At 36.2% G+C, this 19,601-nt stretch overlaps 4 protein-coding genes and 1 long non-coding RNA gene across 5 annotated transcripts; 4 read left to right on the forward strand and 1 right to left on the reverse strand.

The window, feature by feature from the left end:
- The first annotated feature begins 940 nt into the window (after window positions 1-940).
- On the forward strand, window positions 941-2,184 carry LOC145217394 (uncharacterized). Its single transcript, XR_013857373.1, has 2 exons — window positions 941-1,502; window positions 1,558-2,184. It is a non-coding gene; the product is annotated as an uncharacterized LOC145217394 (long non-coding RNA).
- LOC145217388 (uncharacterized) lies at window positions 2,165-3,188 on the reverse strand. Its single transcript, XM_080084664.1, has 4 exons — window positions 2,960-3,188; window positions 2,815-2,896; window positions 2,572-2,745; window positions 2,165-2,488 (listed from the first exon to the last, which is right to left on the reverse strand). Exons 2-4 carry the CDS (start codon window positions 2,891-2,893, stop codon window positions 2,286-2,288), a joined length of 456 nt encoding a protein of 151 aa, XP_079940790.1. The 5' UTR covers window positions 2,894-2,896; window positions 2,960-3,188; the 3' UTR covers window positions 2,165-2,285.
- Window positions 3,189-6,443: 3,255 nt separating this feature from the next.
- On the forward strand, window positions 6,444-7,780 carry LOC145217364 (uncharacterized). Its single transcript, XM_080084625.1, has 4 exons — window positions 6,444-6,967; window positions 7,138-7,240; window positions 7,407-7,456; window positions 7,679-7,780. The coding sequence occupies exons 1-4, from the start codon at window positions 6,457-6,459 to the stop codon at window positions 7,753-7,755; spliced, it is 741 nt and encodes a 246-aa protein (XP_079940751.1). The 5' UTR covers window positions 6,444-6,456; the 3' UTR covers window positions 7,756-7,780.
- Window positions 7,781-12,913: 5,133 nt separating this feature from the next.
- Window positions 12,914-14,277, forward strand: LOC145219319 (intelectin-1b-like). The gene is made up of 6 exons (XM_080086696.1): window positions 12,914-13,013; window positions 13,284-13,340; window positions 13,474-13,625; window positions 13,702-13,821; window positions 13,941-14,073; window positions 14,129-14,277. Exons 1-6 carry the CDS (start codon window positions 12,914-12,916, stop codon window positions 14,275-14,277), a joined length of 711 nt encoding a protein of 236 aa, XP_079942822.1.
- A 512-nt stretch (window positions 14,278-14,789) lies between these two features.
- On the forward strand, window positions 14,790-17,261 carry LOC145219320 (uncharacterized). Its single transcript, XM_080086697.1, has 9 exons — window positions 14,790-14,795; window positions 14,851-14,939; window positions 15,010-15,115; window positions 15,181-15,333; window positions 15,858-15,976; window positions 16,065-16,150; window positions 16,272-16,449; window positions 16,912-17,000; window positions 17,077-17,261. The coding sequence occupies exons 1-9, from the start codon at window positions 14,790-14,792 to the stop codon at window positions 17,178-17,180; spliced, it is 930 nt and encodes a 309-aa protein (XP_079942823.1). The 3' UTR covers window positions 17,181-17,261.
- Window positions 17,262-19,601: the final 2,340 nt, after the last annotated feature.

Raw genomic sequence — 19,601 nt, forward strand, 5'->3', positions numbered from 1 at the left:
TAGTCGTTATTCCTGACCTCGAATATAGTCGCGTATAGTTTCATAGGGCGTGGTTTGTATTATTTCATGCTGATCGATTAGTTTCCAGACATGTGAGCGACACATTGCATTGTTGTAACTGGACAGTTAAGGTGCCTTTCTCCTTTGTGTAAGGCAGTGGTTCTCAAACTTTTTGTTGTTGCGGCGCCTCTGGAAACGTTTGCGACCAATCTTGCGACCCGCTACTACGAAGCTGACATGTGCAGCATACGAGGCAGGCAACGGTGCTTGTGATTCGACTTTCGGCTGATTCTCCACTAAGCCTGTGTAGTTCAGTTGGTATAGCGCGAGTCCCGGAAAGACTCCTGTCGTGGGTTCGAATTCCAGCGCAGGTTAGATTTTTCTGTGATTTCTGGCCTATATTCTTTAGTGGAAATGTACCTAAAATTCGAATACTTGGCAATGGGACTACTAGAAGTCTTCCCAGCCTTTGTTATAAATAGATAAACCAAAATCTTTGCCTGTGTGTCATTTACTACGTTTCCATGGCCACTTGCGCACATAGCCTGAAAACATGGCCTGTTCATTTACTCGGCCCCAACGACCAGGCGCAAAACCGCTCGCGTTTCCATGTCCGTTTTGTGATCAACCAGGCGTATAAATGTAGGGGAAGCACCGTACGCGGTATGAGCAGAAGTTGTCTGGCTGAGTATCGGACCAAATCAAAAAGCAAGAAAATTTGTCATGAATCATCAAATAACTGAAGATTTGACTCTCTTGACTATTTTTGCAATGCATATATCAGTTTTAGTTATTTTATTGCATAACCAAAGTCATTGCCTTCAAACAACAGGCATGTTGGTTGCACAAAAGTCAAATAGTTCAGCTACAGTTAAGAAGAGAAGGTTTTGAATGCTTCAGAGGTATGTAACGTGTATGATGTTTACTTTTACAAATAACTAATGTTATTTTTATGCAAAAACAAGATCTACTGATTGGTGGGATACTGTGGTAAAAAAATTTGATGACTCGGATTGGTTAAGACATTTTAGAATAAGAAAATCAACTTTCGAGCGGCTTGTTGCACTACTGAGTGAAGATTTGAAACCATGTTATTAATGTTCGTAATAGTTGGTAGAAATGTGTATATCAGATTATAACAACATAGTATTGATGAATTATGGTAAAACTATAATGATATGAATTTTTAGATGACAGATCAGTTAGAACACCAATATCACTTGAAAAAAGGATTGCAGTTGCCATATATAAACTAGCTTCAGCTGCTGAATTTAGAGTTGTGGGAGTTACATTTGGTATTCAAGAATTCATTTATCTTCCCGATTCCAATGAGGCACTGCAAATTGCAAATCAAAATCATCAAAAATCAGGGTTTCATCAGGTTTTTGGAGCAATTGATGGATGCCATATACATGTAAAAGCACCAAAAAATGGAGAGATTATATTAATAGAAAAAGGTTTTCATCACTTGTATTACAAGCAGTGGTTGACAATCAGTACAGGTAAAACATTACTTTGGCACTATTACATTTCATTGCATTCAATTTGTGTTTTTAGATTCAGAGATGTCTCTGTAAAAATGCCTGGCAGTGCTCACGATGCATCTGTGCTACGTGCTTCACATTTGTACAAAAATGCAGCAAACTTACCAAAAGTAACAACATCAGAATAACTCCATATTTTGCCAGTTCAAAAACTTTGGTTTTCATCAACGGGGCACCATTACTATCAACGATGTGCAGATTCCACTAATGATTGTTGGAGATTCTGCTTACCCTTTGGTACCATGGTTAATGAGGCCATACACTGGTTTCAACCTCACAGAAAGACAAGAAACATTCACAACTATCACCATAGCAGTGTAAAAATTGTGGTTGAGAATGCTTTTGGCAGGCTAAAGGCTCAGTGGCGAATACTTAAACGACTATTGGATGTTGACATTCAACAAGCCCCATTTGTTATTGCAGCATGTTGTATTATGCACAATATATGTGAACAGGCCCAAATTCTTGTACCTAGAGATACAGAAAATACTTTAACCTATGGGTCCACTTCACAGCCAGATGCTGTGGTGGACAGTCATATCCGCTCAGCAATTGCTGATTATTTATGTAAAATCTGACAAATATCAAAATGTATTTCTTTCGTCTGATCATTTTCTGTTCAATAAAATACAAATTTTTGTTTGGCAAGTCATTTGTAAGAGAACATGTAACTGCACACACTCCATAAAGAAAGAAGAATGAAAATACTACAACAAAATGAAGATAAATCAATTTGGACATTTAGTTTGAATTAGTTTGTTGAGTAATTGATGAGGTCAGTACATCAGCAAGGTTTGTAAGAACGTTAATCATTTTTTCCATATTTCTTTGATTACTTTCTTGGCTGTCCTTTAGAAACTGAAGTATGCTTTCAGTGCTAGCAGCTTCTTTATCTCTAACTTCTGAAGCCTTTTGATGACACCGTCGCGTTCTGTTTGAAGAGCCTAATGGAAATAATAAGAGATAGTAGCTGTTTGAATAAATAACATAAGGTAGTTAGTTGAAAACCAAATATAAAATTTGATACCTGAGATAGTTCTAGAAGATGATGGCTCTTCATAGCTTGGAGATTCTTCTGTTGGAGCTTGTTGTGAAAGTGTTTCTGTCTGCAATGGTGTGGTGGCTGACTGGGTAAACATGTCAGACTGTGCTAGTGTGTCTGGCGACTCTTGTGGAGTTAATGTTTCCTCAAGGATTGTCACTGTATAAAATGCATAATGTCAAAGTTAGGCAATTGAGAGTTGCAGAAATTATTATGCCGATTACTGACCATCATCAAATTCTGTATATTCTTCAAGTGTCTGTGGTAATGGTTCTTTTCCAGACTCAAAGCCTGAAGCATGATGCATTGCCTAAAAACATGTTAAACATTTTAAGAAATATGATTCAAAATCAAACTGTACACACACTCACACCTATGATCGTGGTCGTGTTCCAAGAATTTCATCCATTTTTTCAAAGTGAGGCCAGTCCAAACCTTTGGATGAAGCACCGGATCTGTTTAAACCACCTTTGATTTTGCTATATTGGGATTTTAAGAGTCTCCACTTTCGTCGAACTTGGTGTCTGAAAATTTGAAACCTCTAGTTGTACTGCATGAAATAAAAGTGACATTGAAACAAAATACTTCACACATGTCATAATTGTGTCCCTCTTCTTTGTCTTAATACACAACTACCCACATCTGCGTTGACATTTCATATCAAAACTCTTATCACTATTTTGAACACATGCAGAATGACACAATCAGCAAAACTGAAATCGCTTCGGGCCGAGTATACTGCGCCTCAAATCCTTCAGGCAACCCCTTCTAGACCGCCTGACCGATCGGGAGTTGAGGCGCAGTAAAGCGCCTGGTTTCGTTACGTCACTTCCGTTTTTTGACGTTGAGGCGTAGTACTGCGCCTCAAAAGTGGCCATGGAAACGTAGTAATTGTTTAAAATGTCCGATATGTCATTATGTATTGCTTCATAATACTTCGACCCCTCCTCGAAATGTCCAACGCCTTCCTATTGGGGCGTGCCCCCCTGGTTAAGAACAACTGACCTACAGGCATGATTGTATTTGCGAGCAAAAACGGATGGGTCCCCACAAAAGTGGTTATGGGAATTGGTTAAGCTGTAAAAAATTGTGCGTTAATTTTCGGATCCTTGAGGTCAAATCAGTAGAAAGCGTTATGCAAAATTAAAAAAGGTTTTATCCATATATTTTTTCAAATCATTATGTTATCATAAGGTACATACACAAAAATAGAAAAAAAACGAGAAAAAAATATTTCAATTCCGAGAATTTTAATCTTCATTTTGACCTCGACACTGCTGTCAAAAACTAGCTCTGAAACAATTAAAACTTTTCCTAAAACATCTTGACAATATCACAAAAACTGACACTTTTTTGCAGCAAAGGTAAATATACTATAAAAAGTGTTCTTCACTTTGTTTTGCAAAACGTACTCCGTTGACCTGTTGACTCACGTTTGTCAAAAATAAAAAAGCTACGTTGTGTCAATAAATCTCTAATAACTGTGTTCTGAGATACTTACAAGTTGACTCCTCGTCGTGGGGCGGCCAACCGTACAACTACCGTTTAATGACAATTATCGCGGCCTTTGGAGACGCCAAGTTCATTTTTGTTGATTGTAATGTTAATCAACAACGTTTTTTTTTGAAGTATCGTTTGTTAGTTTAAATAACAGTGCGCTTTAACTGGGGATACTGTTTATCCAAGTGTGAATTAATTCCTGGGGACTTCTTTAGGATCATGTACTAAAGTGGGTATAGCTGTCAGAGAGATTATTGAGTCAAGAAAAGAACAACCGCAGAAAACGAAATAATCGACTAAACCAGATACAAATAATTTTAAGTTCAGCATTTTTACTTGTAGGTGTTCAACTGATGTCAACAAGATACCTTTCCATTGTTATGCGGTTTCCATTGTTTAGTTAATATTCAGCAAACGCGTCACGAGAGTTATAACCAGCAACAAAAATAAAAGTGAATGAAATGTATTGTAAATGTTCATAATTGTGTGATCGAGGTTTACCTAAAGTTTACCCACAAACCATAGACCCGTATTAAGTAAGGTCAGGTGGGTACATTTTCGGAAATCTTTAGACCTGGGGTTTTATGTGTTTTAACACTCAATATCATATATTTATTACACAAAACCTAGGTAAACTTCAAATTTTAGTGCCACCTTTATGCTGTTTTGTATTGTTTTTATGCTTACGTAGCCAGAAACGGTTGTTTTTATTTCTGTGTTTTTTTTATTTACGCACTGTGCGACTGTTTTGTGTCACCCACTTTGACTATATTGCTTTGTGGAAAAAGTTAACAAATATTTGATCGATCTTGTTAACACATCGTCTACTTTCATAAGATCATCTTCATTACATATTATACATTGTTTAATCTTGGGCTTGGTAGTCTGTATGTAACACTGTTTTATGCAACACACATATATATATATATTTATACTTAGGAACACTATGCACGGACTTGAAAAGTAGTTTAATCATAAACATTACTGCCAAGGTAGTGGTGTATATAGAATACATCGTGTAGACGTTTCGACAATCTCTGTTGTCATCATCAGTACATGTTTTCAATCAAGCTGTGGAACACGGTATATAAAGCACCACTACCTTGGCAGTAGTGTTTATGATTATATATTTATATTTATATATATATAATCACTGGTCAACAGAATTTTTTGTTAAAACTGATATTGAATAATTTTATGGTACTGATTTCAAAAATCATTACCGTTCTCTTCAATCAGGTCAATTCTTAAGTTATTTACAAAATCAGAATTTATGACTGTTTTGATTAAATGACTTTAAAATCACGCTCTTGTGTGTTTGTTACATTATACACATCAATTTCCTACAGTGTAGTCAGTTTGATAGCATGAATATGTGTTCTCTGCTTATGCTTTGTCTTAAAATGGTTGGTGCAGGCTAGTGGTAACTTTAAACTATACGTGTTTTATGGAGTGTCTTTCAGACTAGTAAAGCAAGGTGGTAAAACTAAAATTAATATTGGCTAGGTCATCTATAATATGTTGCATCAATAACCAAGATGTTTTATGCTGCATTAGGCTACTGGTGAATACCCTTACAACACAACTAAAAAGAGAAAAAAGATCTGTATTAAATGTGCATATCTTGCACACTTTGATGTGGCTTGGGGGGGTTTAGAACAAGCAATGGGCTCCACTTACCTAATGTTGATTGGAATATTGCAGAATTGGACAAAACAGTAGAAAGGGACTGAAATTACCAGAACGATTACATCACTAAGTTATTAAGCGGTCTAAAAAATTTGGTACGAAAATGAGTGTATAGCTGCACTTCCCTTAAAACGTAGGGGATAAAATTATGAGAATTAAGCTGAAAGGTTCCAACAGGATATCAGTGAAATGAAACGTATCAGGAAAGGTGGAATAATGTGATCCTGGCTAATTACTGTTGGTCAATTAAGCGGGACGATATTACTGCTAGTCATTTCCGAAAGTTACAGAAGTACATGCGTAGGCCTATATCCGATATACCTAAAAACTTACAAATTTTAAACCATTTTTTGTTTTTTGTGTTGAATTTTGTTTGTTATGAGTGTCCACCTGTTACATTTAAATTTAAATTCGAAATTTTGTTCTTGCAAAAGCGGTAATTTCAAATAAAATACTCAAAGTCAGTTTCACTACATATGGATTTTTTTCAAATGTGGATGTACCATATCATGAAAACTAGACGTGATACAGATAAACCGATTGCATTTTGAAATCAGGGCACTAGAATTAGTCAAAATCAGTTAAAACATTACTGAAACCAGTAAAATTTTGCCTGAATTTTGGTTGCCCTGTGATTACCATTCACGATTGTTTTGTGTCGCAGATTAAACAACAAACAAAATGATTCGTAAATTATTCTTGATTTTATTGATGTGCGCGGATATTCAATCTATTTCTGGAGCGGTGGCCACAACAACACCGACTACACTGACAAGCACGACCGCATCGAAAAGCACGACCGCCCCGACTGCACTGACCAGCGCAAACGCATCTAAAAGCACGACCGCACCGAATACACCGACCAGCACGACCGCATCGAAAAGCACGTCCGCACCGACTACACTGACCGGCGCGACCGCATCGAAAAGCACGTCCGCACCGACTACACTGACCGGCGCGACCGCATCGAAAAGCACGACCACACTGACTACACCGACCAGCACGACCGCACCGACCACACTGACCAACGCGCCTGCATCGAAAAGCACGACCGTACCGACTACACTGACCAGCGCAAACGCATCGAAAAGCACGACCGCACCGACTTCTACAGCAACCAATACCACACCAACCGGAACCGTTCAACCATTCACAGAAAGCAGCACTACCGTACCAACCAGCACATTACAAAGTATATAAATTACCTTAATCTTTGTATTTTTGTCAAGAAATTCACTTTAATGTAACCCTTGGCATTGTTTAATGAAATGCAGCAAGTTTTGTTTTGTGAAAAATATTTTCTTGATGAAAAGTATCATATGCCAGGACTTACTTGATACCGACTGGTATAAATTTCTACAGGTAATATGGTCAAGGTGATCATAGCCTCAGTAACTTGTGGGAGCGTCGTTGTCATAATCGGTATAGTGGTTGCCATTCTAACGTTGCAAAAACGTAAAAGGAGGTAAGCGGCATCTTTTGTTCAAGAACAAAATGCTCGAATTAGTTACAATAAAAACAAATGTGCGATGTAGGATATAACTTGTTTTCCTAATGTATTCGAAAAGTCTTAGTATGTCTACATGTGTAAATTGTGGACGTGATTAAAACTCAACGCATTTCATTCACAGAAACGATTTGTCACTGAAGTTTGAAAAACAAAGTACAGTTGTCAACATAAGTAAGTACATTTGTTTAAAACAAAGTTGCAGTAAAGAAAAAAACAAAGATAGATACGAATTTTTTTACTAGCAGCTAAAATATGAGTCCATCCTACGAACAAATCAGGTTGATTTCATTTTACCCAAATTAATCTTTTCGCACATTATTGCATTAGGCTGTACTGCATGTTATTGTTTCAAGTAAACCAATTTTTAGGTAAATTCATTTTAATTTCAAACAGCTGAAGATCGCAAGGACATAAAATCACACAACAATCCACCAATCGTATTTAACAACTCCGAACAACAACGTCATTAAAACAAACTGGTGACGTCATTTTTGTAACGTCACCCATGAACGAAATGCTTAAAAAGTAATTATTACTTCTGCTCTTAGAATGTGCCAACATACGCATGTTGCATCGCGATATTTCGCATTTCAACGTTCTTTTATTTCGCATTTTTACCGTTCAAATACCCACCAACTTACACAACAACCCCGTATAATCAAACACATAACATCAACGTCAAGATAATTACATCAACCCATATTGCTTGAGCAAGAGAGACGTCTTTATTACATAACAATTGATCCCTGATTACTGTTTTACTTTATTCGTTTAAAATTGTTTCAGAAAAAGCTCACTTCGACCAAGTGTTTACTGTGATTAAAAAAAAATGTACAAAGGTGATCATGAAGATTGCAAAAAAAAACACCTATGTTTTAATTCTTGAAATTATGAGTTGGGATTTAAACAAGCAAGATATTTTTGCATGGAACAAATTTATCAGCCTTTTTATAAGAAATCAACAAGGTTGCGGTCGTTAGTTTCCCGCTGTGGAAATTAGCAGTCCCAAATCCCAAAGATGTAATTTTGGGTCAAAGGCCTGTTTGTTACATCATCGCCTTTTTTGTGTATTAATAAACGTGTCACAAACATGGAAATGAAACAACATTAAAGCGAAATCACATATGTGCTTATAGAACGTGGTAAAAATTGCATCATGTCATTGAAGCACAATTTCGTGTTTGACTGGAGTGCTAAATAAACGAGGTTAAAGAAACTACTAACTTTTTAACTTAGGCGTTAAAGATAAGGTACGGAAAGCTTGTGTAACTTACTCTAATGAATCCGGGAAAACGTGCAGGAAGAGATGAGTACTCCCTGTCATTGGTTTGTGTTGGAACTTCTATATATATTCTGCATTTGTTGTTAATTTGATTTCACGCAATGTCGTTGTTAATTTGCGAACACTTAATATCCGATAAGAAAGTTTACCTCTCCAGACACAGTTTCCAGTAGGCTCGCCTGATTCCACCAAGTGGGAAAGTAAATCCCTAAAAAAGTTTAGTAAGGTTTTTCCTACATATAAAAAAAAACGACAAATGATTTTATCAAACTTAAATAAGTTAGTTAAACCGATACCGATTGAAAAATTTCTCGCTTCAAATGGATTAAACAGTTTGTTATTCCTACCTTTATGATTGTTTTTAATTTTGAAATTCCAATTATAACGTAGTTTAAATTAAATGCATAACGCTTGTAAAGTTACTGCCAGGTTGTACGCGAAACCAAATGCATTTAAAGTCATAGGGCATTTTCGAAAAAAATAAACCCTACATGCATGCTAAACAAGTCAAAAAAATTGTGGCTAACTTTCACACCTATTTGTTTAGTAAGTGAAAATTTGTTAATTTTGTTTTGTTTTCACGTTAAACGCTTCACACAAGGTCGAAATTGGCAAACTAAGTCGAAATTTGCGCAATTCTTGAAATTTTAACTACGTGAATGTCATTCCTTGTTTTAGCACAAAATACGAAAACAATAGCATCAGTGGGTAAATTATTTCATCATGTTCCTTCCTGTTTTTCAAGTAAATGCAGATAATATTTCACATGCGTTTAGGCCTGGACGTTTGTAATAATATTTAGAGCTGCGTTTTTGCCACGAGTCCTGTATCACATATTGTATTTGATTCATGTGCAACAGGAAACATCGAAGCATTACTGAAAAATTACTCGAACTTTGAGTTTTCTCAAACCGTTTGCTTCCGCTACTTTTTTGGCACTGTATTATGATGAAAACTACCCGCAGCTACAATATAACCGAGTTAAACACATGTCTACCAACCAAAGATACTTTGCTGGTTCAATTAGTTTATGTTAACGATAGCTTGAACCAAAAATGCAAAACCTAAAAAAAAGCAAATCAATAAAATCTTTCGCAAAGTGTAGGCTAGCGTCTGCGGTGGGATTCGAACCCATAACAGAAATTGGGGACCCGCGATTTACAAATTGAGTTGCGTAGGCTCAGTGGTGAACTCGTCGAAAGTTGAATCACAAGCACCGTTATCTGCCTGGTATGCAGCACGTGTCAGCTTCGTACTGGGGTATCGCCAGAATGACCAGTATCAGTTCAAGATGAATATAAGTCCTTTGAAATACAACGTTTCTAGCAGAATTTGGGAAAGTACGGTCACCGAAAGAGATTTCTCGTCCACGCACAGCATGGTCAGCTATTTGACCTGGCCTGAGGGCCAATTACATAATGTCTTTGTACAGACAGGTAGGAAACCGATGAAGGTTTGTTGTAATCAACCATGTAGGTTTGACGCAACACCGTCCTATTATCGGTTGCGGGCAGGAAAATGTAAAGCACCAATGACGTTTTATTACATTTTCATTACATAGTAATTCCACAGCCTAAATTTTTACATATATATTGTAACGATTATGATTTATGTGTTAAAGTTTTGGAATCGAGATTACGGGAGGTTGTCGCCCGTTTGTCTCGTGGTGTGGTTAGATTGTTGTGTGTGTTTTGTATTCGTAATTATCGTTTTTAATCGTTGGATTCTATTTAAATAAGACTGATTTGGTAACCTACAAAAACGGTGGAACGTTGCAGTGGTGGTACCTTGATGCATAAAAGTAAAGAAAAATCGATTTAGTTCGAGGAAAATCACTTGCATCTACTTCAATTTCGGATAGAACTCCCCTTGACACCCCAGAACGTCGTGACGAGATGGTAAATGAAGCAAAAACTTGAAACGAGAACCTGAACCAGCTGAGCCATGTTCAGCGAAAATATCTTCGGAATGTATAAACACACCGGTACAATTTGATGGGAAACATGATTTTGCAGCGTGGTTAATGAGTTTTGAGAATTTTGCTGACCTTCTTAAAATCCCCATGCAACAGCGTTCGCTGTCTTTAACATCTTTTGGTGTGCCCGAGATTGGTTTGGTCATAAAGAAAATGAACCTTACTACAGAACAAAAACAAGATTTTGAGGACTTTTGAAATCGCCCGAATACAAGACTTGCACCCGAAATCGAGAGCAGCACTACCATGTGCAGGTATATGGAGAGAAAACAAAAAGTGGGAAAATCGATTGAAATTTACTTGGGTGAATTGGGAGAGATTGCTCGTCTTGCCTATGATGAGAGTACTGCGGGAAGTGTCATGCAAATACGTGACCGTGCTGCATACATTGCTTTCTTAAGTGGTCTACAGTACAGAAATCTTGCTTTTTACATTTTCAATGTGTGCCAAAATCTGACGCCAGAGGAAATGGTAGGGGCTGCCAACAAATATCGTCGTGGTTCTGAACTTTGCTTCAAAGTGGAATGGGTAGAGGGTCCATGCAGTACACGGAGTAAATCAGGAAAACAAACCTTCCATAGGCGATTGGTTGTAAAAACTTGAAGCGGTGCACACCCAGACGCAGGAGACAATGAAGGAGATTGTGTAAAAGCTACAATGTCTCTCTGAAGTTCCACCTCCCCGAAGAGTTCCGTACAACCGCAATATTACGTGTTATGGGTGTGGCAAACCTGGCCACATACGGCGCAATTGTCCTTTAAACGGAAATGGGTTGGAAGATCGCGAGAGGAGGAGGGCAGGAACTTGGCCGAATGGCCTGGCGAGCTTGACCCACATACAGACATAAAAAACCTGATCGGGATTCGTCCCCGGGAGTGTCCTGGGTTCGAACCCCGTGAAAAAAAAAAAAAAAAAAAAAAGATCGCGAGAGGAGAAGTTAATGATATAATATTCTATACAGGTAACAAGTAAACACGAAATGATCACTCATTTTTTTACAAAATTTAGTATGAAACTGTTGGATGGTATAAACTGACCACAAGCAGTAAAATATTTTAAATTAAATTTAAATACAACGCGCATGAACTTTTTTTACTAGGCGTGCCATGAATAATCAGCACACGTTTCTTAAGTGAGACGCGTGCCAAGGTTGTCGACCTCTGCGGAATTTCTACAGGAAATAAGCTTGCAAGGATACAAACGATTGCAGAGAAAAAGTGTGAAGTGTAATTTTGACTTAAAGTGACGTTTTTATTTGCTAAACCATATAATTGTTTTCAGTTGTTTTAACAAGTGAGCAAAGTAAATGTATATCTTTATGCAAACATTGGCAGCAAATTGTAGTGGTAAAAATGAGCTTCAACTTGAACTATTTAAACTTTAAAAGAAGCTTGCAGTGATTGTATTTGTCAGATAACTAAGCTTATTCGATTCACTCTTTCAGCACTTGGTAATTTTCAAAGTTTACATGGTATAGATTTTGTCGTAAAACTACGGTAGCGTGATATGAGTCACAAATTGAACTTTCTTTTGAAGTCACCTTTGTTCAAACGGGCCGAGATTATTTTCACTAAAACTAATTCCTGCAATTTTAACCTTTGTGTAGATTGGTCTTAGTGATAAAAAGTTTGAGCGAAGAAATGAACCGGCGCGCAATAGTATTTATCAAAATGGTATCTTTCCTGCTTTTGTCTTTTTTCAAATATTTGTTGGACTGCAAAAACCCGTTAAGGGCTTCTTTATGCTTGCCGTGTTGAACAGCAACTAAGAAGGTTTTTGTGTGATTGACTTTTGCGTGTACTTTCAACACCATTGGGGTTTAGATATTAAGTTTAATGCCAGTTGAGTTCATATTTATACACAGGAACAAAAAAGATAAGGAACTTATTCCTGAAAAAACAATTCGAACCAGCGTCATGTTTGCAGTTGTTCAAACAATTTCGCATAACATGCGTCACTTTCTGTTTCGACATGCGGAAGTTGGCAGATGTTGTTGGCTGGTCCGGTGCTTGTGCGATGAGTCAATGCATCTTTGCACGGTTGCATAGCAAAACGTGATGTAACTGATTGTGTGGACAAATCATATTTTTTGAAGTTTGCTTCGTATTATTTAGTTCTTGGATTTTACATTAAATTTGGAAGTGCTTTGAACCTGAGTTGTAGTGGTTTTAATACTGGCGTTTGTGGTCAAGTGTGACAGCTTACTTGGCTGTATATTGCAAGTGCTTTAAAAAACAATCATAAGGACAAACAATATTTTCCCATCGAGTGTAAAAATGTAACTAAACCAACCATTTTGGTCGTCAAATGAAAAACGTTTGAAATTTTGTAAACATGATTTCTTGTAACAGTTTTGAGATTTGGCTCAAAGATGAATAGTATTAATGTGAGGGATGATACTAGCACTTATGAAACATTTGAGTTTAAAAGAAGGCATCCTCGACAAGCTACAACTAGTACAAATATACGAGGTAAAATTCTTTTTTAACTTGTAATATATATTTTATTTTCATATTGTGTGAATCGTTAGTACAAACCTTTAACATTGAGGTTTAACTCGTAGCACGGATGGATTGTATTTCGTGTCGTAACAAATTTAATATTTTGCAACATAACATGTGTTTTAAAAATTTTGCCTTTGAGCAACAACAACAAAACACAATAGGTTTTTGTACGTAATCTTACGTTGAAGCAAAAATATCCCATCGAATATTAAGAGTGTCACGTTACATGCTTTTCAGAAAACGCGTATGAAGGCAACCCTGCAATGAGACCAGTTGAAATCGTACAAGATTATGGTAAGTTGTATTAACTATCATGCAACCAAACTAACTGAGTTTATTCGTGTCCACACAAGTGATTTAAACAAATAAAGATTTCAGGCCTGCGACAAGGCTGCATGTACGTTTAAGCTCTGTGTATATCATGTAGAAAATGTTACGCTACCATCGAGTGACAAATGTCCAGAAAAATTGTCAAAAATGCAGAGATTGATCCATGTTATTATTCTCTTGGTGTGTGCGGTTGTAATTCTGGCTGCTTTGGGTTTACTTTTGGGGATATTCAACTTTACAATACATCAGGTGTGTAATGTTTGTTATGTTGTTATGTCAAGACTTTTCCATAAAGTCTAATTGTGTTTTGCGTCATTTACTTTAGAAATTAACAACATCATCGCTTGGTACTTTCCCCAATCCTGCCCGCTCATGTGTTCAACTGAGAGACACTGGGTTTAAAGATGGAATCTACTTCATACAATCGTCAAAGGCTTCATTTGAGGTATTTTGCGAATTGGTGTGCGGACATATGAATTACTCATTTTTATTAATAAATTGCTTTTTTTACAAAAACTGACTTGAACAGCAATGTTTGTGAACTCAAATTTGTTTTCTTCTTAGGCTTACTGTGACATGAAAGCTGCTGGTGGTGGATGGATTCTTGCAGCAACTATTAACGACAATTTCAATATAACAGAAACTTACAATGATTTGTGGTTTCTCACGACCTCAAACAAAGACAAAACTGATTTGAGTAAGCTACGTTTCTGCTCAAATTTCGAAAAAAGGCATGTGTCATTTCATTGCAGATTACCAAAATTGGATGAACACAAACACATTCGGGACATTTGATACTTGCACAAAAATGGATTTTAAAAGTCGAGTTTATTATGAGTATGAGGCGAGTATCTTGTGGGGACGATACTGTGTTGATAACATACAAATTATAAATATTTAGGGAAAAGACATAATGTTACGTCATGTTCCAAATAAAGCGCCACTAGAAGACAGCAGAGAGCACAGTTTTCTGCAGTATCAAACTGAAAATGGATTTATGCCAATATATGGAGGAAATTTGCATACAATCTTCAATCAGCATTATCCACTACAAGCAGCAAATAGTAAAGCATTTTTTGCTCTTTATTGGATTATTATTATGCATCCGCCGAAGGCAGAACTGTTTTTGTATACGCAAAGCATATTTAAGCATTTAATGTCAGCTGTACCAATTAAGTAGATACAGAGGTGTAACGTTTTCTGTTAAATTCTTTTGCAGAAAACCAATCAATAATATATCTGTTCTGTTTGTTTGCACTTTAAGCTTTTTATCCCGATGTAAATTCGACATTGGATCGACTCGAAGCAAAATCCACAGAAATCACAAACTTAATTACTGATTACTACTTTTACAATTATGATGGTTCCAGTAATAGGTTAACTGACAGTAAATTGTTTGGTGACAGGCATGGAATGGAGGTAAGTTATAGAAATGTCATTTATTTGTGCTATTATAATAAAATTTTCGATACAGATTGTCACCAGAACAAGGTGGGGTTGTCCTCCGTACGGGTATATACCTAATTGTCGAGGTCTCTATTTGCGTTACGGAGTGGATTATAGGTTGGTAAAAGATATGGCGATTCTTTGTTTTGTTGATTCTTTAGTTTTGCATTACTTTTGAACAATTAAGATGTGATCTTGGCAATATGATGCGATCAAGTCGTAAAATGCATCCATTCTTTGCCTTGTTTTCTGTGGGAAACTTTGATCGTTGCTTCGACAACTTCTATATGGGGGTAAGTATATAAGTCGATAACAAATTTTCCTGTCAAAATTATTTTCTGAATTCTTCAATTTTAAGGCTCGCGGTTATCGACCAAACAATGATTCAAAAGTTCTTTACAGTGGAAACCACACTCTCGGCAATTTCTTTTTACATTACGAAGCGCAGTGTAGAAATGGTTCATCATATGCCAGCTTGTGTGATGTTTTGTTTTATGTCATTAATACTGAGGTACGTTGCTTTTATCGTAGAAAGGTGGCTTTCTACCTTTTTATCCGGTGGAAATTTTTAGCAATCGAATATAACTGACGACCCACTTAAAAAAAATACACGATTTTTATATTTTATTGTTCATCAAAAGCCTAGGCGACCAACAGTAAAATGCCAAAATGCACACAAGGGGATCGCAATCTACTGGTCAAAAATCTCGGTTTAATTTTTTATATCTATTATTTCATGTACAGAAACAATAAATAGTATACACTACATTTTTATATGTCGAAAATTATTTTGATATTATTTCAAGATTGTAATCCATTTAGTTTGTAATCATTACAACAATTATGATTATTTTGCAATGTACGAGATCAGCAATGATCACTTTGCATTTTCCGCTCTGCAAAGTAGAAAACAGTACAAACTATTTTACCCTTTGATGTTTCAAAGGGTTAAATAACTTTACTTTTAGTTCTCACAAAAAAAACGAAGCACTGACAGTAAATTAAAAACAAGTCTTTTTTCTTTTTATCACACAGAATTCTGGAAAGCCTGCCATACAGTTGAACAACAGTACGTATTCAACACATTATTATTTTGGATTGAGAATTCGGGAAGCTGTATCAAACACACTTTTTGGTTATACAATGATTTCAAGGTAGATTAATGCTCACTGCTGAATGTGCTGTTATTGTGTTTTAACAATCGTAATACTTGACTTTTCTTAAAACGATGTTACTTTGTAGAAAATATGATTTCTTGATACCTGAAACAGAGATCAATGCAGTTACCTTCAAAATATTGCAAATTACTTCCGAAACTGACAACTTTTGTAAGTAAATGATTTTATTTAACTGTCTGCTATATGGGATTTTTCCACAGCAAATTAACATTTCATTACAGTAACTTCATGCTTTGGAAGTTGCAACACTTTGTGCCATTTGTTGTTTCAGGTCAGGATTGTTTTTATGATGATGACGTACTTTCAGTACCAGTTCAATTTTCCATCGGAAACAATTCAGTGGTAAACTCGATGCTACCACCAAGCGTAAAACCTCTACCGACCGGTTTTGTTCAGTTTCGTGCTTATGGAAGAACTGGGAACGTCTACGCAATGTGTCCTGCAGTTAAGTAAGGAAGACTGATATTCATAACAGTAGTTAGAATGTTAAAGTCACAGTCGTGCATTTAACTGTTGGTCTAGTACAGTTGTCATCAAACGTTTTTCGCAGCGGGTCGACTATATTTGCTTTTTCAAACTTAATCTGCTAGGCGATCATTCTGGGCCGCCATATGATGATCTTTCTACAATCTCATTTGAAATCTGGCTATGTGATTGTTAAAAAGTGTGCTCTACCAATCAATGCTAATATGTTACGTCACCAATACCAAAGAATGTTCTTCACACACAAACAATATCTTAAAATGTTGTCAATTATTTAATCAATTTCATTTAGATCATTACTTTATGTCGTTGCAGTAAACCATTGAAGAAAGAAAATTAACTTCTTAATGTTACCTAGTTATCAAGAATTTGGTGAACAAAATAATACGATCGGGGGTCGGATATAAGCTAACTTGCAATTTTTGTAGATTGAACGATTGGCGAAGCGAATTTGTTTGTATTGGAGGAATGAAGAATCCAGATTTTCCTTACTTGGATGACTGTAATGATTTTACAAGTAAATTATCTATTTCTTGTATTTGACGTTATTGGAATACAAAATGTTTTTTTTTTATTGTTTTTGTTTAATATAGATTGGAACGGATTGCCTGGAACCATGTTAAACGAAACGACACCAGTTGATTATGCTCATTCTCAGAGAGACTTAGATTCTACAATTATGATATTTTATAGATAAATTTGATTTGAGTCGATGCACTGTCTAAAGTTGTATCACTTTATTATTTCGTTAAATCTGCACTAATAAAATCGAGACATACAATTAATCTCTATTTTATTATTAATCTCTTAATTTGTACATTTTTAATGACTTCTGAAGTTTGATTATGTTTCATATGGATATTATTGTATGCATTATTATTCTTTGTGGTATACACATAGACTATCCAACGTCTTCTAATTATCTATCGTTACATTTGAGTTGCTTCAATCGTATATCGCTACAAACATAATATTGTTATGTTGTAATGTAATGCCTCATGCAACAACAAATTTCGTGCCAGTAAAAAACGCTGAGGTAGTTTTGCCAGGACCCCGTTCACATGTTAGGTTGTATGACAGGCAAAATATGTCACGAGATTAATCGCTCTGTGTTCTTCCACAGTCACTTCAGTGTGTAGTAATATGTGCCCAATCAAACTGTTCAAACTATTTTTCTGTAAAATTTGCAAAAAAACTTGCATATACAGCTTCAGCAAATGTCAGTCTATACAGCAACAAGGAATTATTATTTTATGAAATATGAATCTATCACCATGCGATTGGTGACAAAAAAGTTTTACTGCCAGGGCAATTTAATGTTTGTATGCAATAAAATACATTTATCAACAACATGTAATAATGAAAGAATACAATCTAAACCCTATTAGCAGCGTAACAGAAACTGGTTTCATTTATCAACAACAGTAATATGTTGTAAGATTGTAAATTGACCTGTGTAATATGAAAACTAAAATGCTATTCTTCAAAGATGTCACACTGTCAAAAATTCCTTATCCGTTTGTTATATTGTTCTTGAAAAATAATGTCTAGTTGGAACAGAAATCAACCTACAGTAGCAGTTTTCACGTGATACACCTGCAGCAGACTTGACAGTCTGATAGTAAACGGTTCGGGGTTTACTCTGGAAAGTTTCGTCACCAATTGCATGTGATACTGGCAGCTTGTATTTTATTGTTTTACTATTCCATCGCTTTTATAACAGTGTTGTATTCGCTTACAGAAACTGAAGATGCCAAAACTTTTTGGTGAAATATATATTCCATAAAAATATTGTATACAACGGTTGATTCTGTTTGGCCTAGGATTTTATACACTGGGTTTTGGATTATATTGTTCTTCTGTTAAATCTCATTGGAATCTACGTACAGTTTACAATACTGCAACGGACAAATGAGCCACAGAATTTTGTAACGATAATCTGACTTTCAATTCCTGTGCGCCAGGGGTCTCCAACACGCGACCCGCATGCCATGGCCCGCGAGGTTATTTGAACTTTGCAGTTTCAAACACAAATATTAATATATAAACACTTTTTGTGTGTTTTACTCGCCTAAAATTCACGAAACAATAAACCACGCTGTCAATTGACAATAAAAATTACCGGTTCATTGATTCGCATTATTACACAATGCCTCATTATGATGAAATAGGTGAATAATGTCTGATTATAATCAAAGCGCAACTCTTAGAAACCGTTCAGTTTATAGAGCGCTCACGTGTTCTAGCTTTGCTGCAATATTTAGTTATATAGTTTTGCTTTTACGGATTTACGGTACAAACATAATAGAAAATTATCGCATCCTTACCCAGACGCAATGTCTCAAAAACGAAAAAGCTCAGAGAATTGAATTTTTCAAGAAAAGTGGGAAGAGATGCATTTTGTTTGTGACTGCAATGGCAAGGTTCAGTGTCTGATATGTTGTGCGATTACTGCTGTTCGAAAAGAATACAACATCCGACGACATTACGAATCATTATACAGAGAAAAATATTATGCATACACCGGAAAATGCGAGAAGAATTAAGGTTTATTAAATAGGCAGAGAAAATTTTTCCCGGATATTACCAAAGCAAGTGAAGCCTCTGTAAAAGCAAGTTTCGCCATAAGTGAAATGATTGCACAATCTTCACGTCCTTACGTAGAAGGAGATTTTATCAAACAGTGTATGTTAAAAGCCTGTGAAATACTATGTCCGGAAAAGTCTAAGCGTTTTGAAGACATCAGTTTTTCAGTTAACACCGTTGCCCGGCGCGTAACAGAATTGGCAGATGATTCGTACCAACAACTCATTTCAGTTGGAAAAAAAAACTTTGAAGGTTTTTCGCTGGCACTGGACGAGAGTACAGACATAACAAATAATGTTATGTGTGCTGTGTTTATTCGCGGAGTTGATAGGAATTCAATTATTGCAGAAGAATTATTAGATTGAATTGCGATAAAAGACACAACTCCTGGCCCGGATTTATTTCGTGAATTGGAAAGGTGTCTGAACGCGCCAATTTGGATTGGCAAAAGCTCGTATCAGTTGTCACAGACGGGGCACCTGCCATGCGATCTGAAAGAATAGGTTTGGTTGGGCTTCTCCGAAACAAGATA

Source organism: Phallusia mammillata, chromosome 3 (genome assembly GCF_965637545.1).
Source record: "Phallusia mammillata chromosome 3, kaPhaMamm4.hap1.1, whole genome shotgun sequence".
Taxonomy (NCBI): domain Eukaryota; kingdom Metazoa; phylum Chordata; class Ascidiacea; order Phlebobranchia; family Ascidiidae; genus Phallusia; species Phallusia mammillata.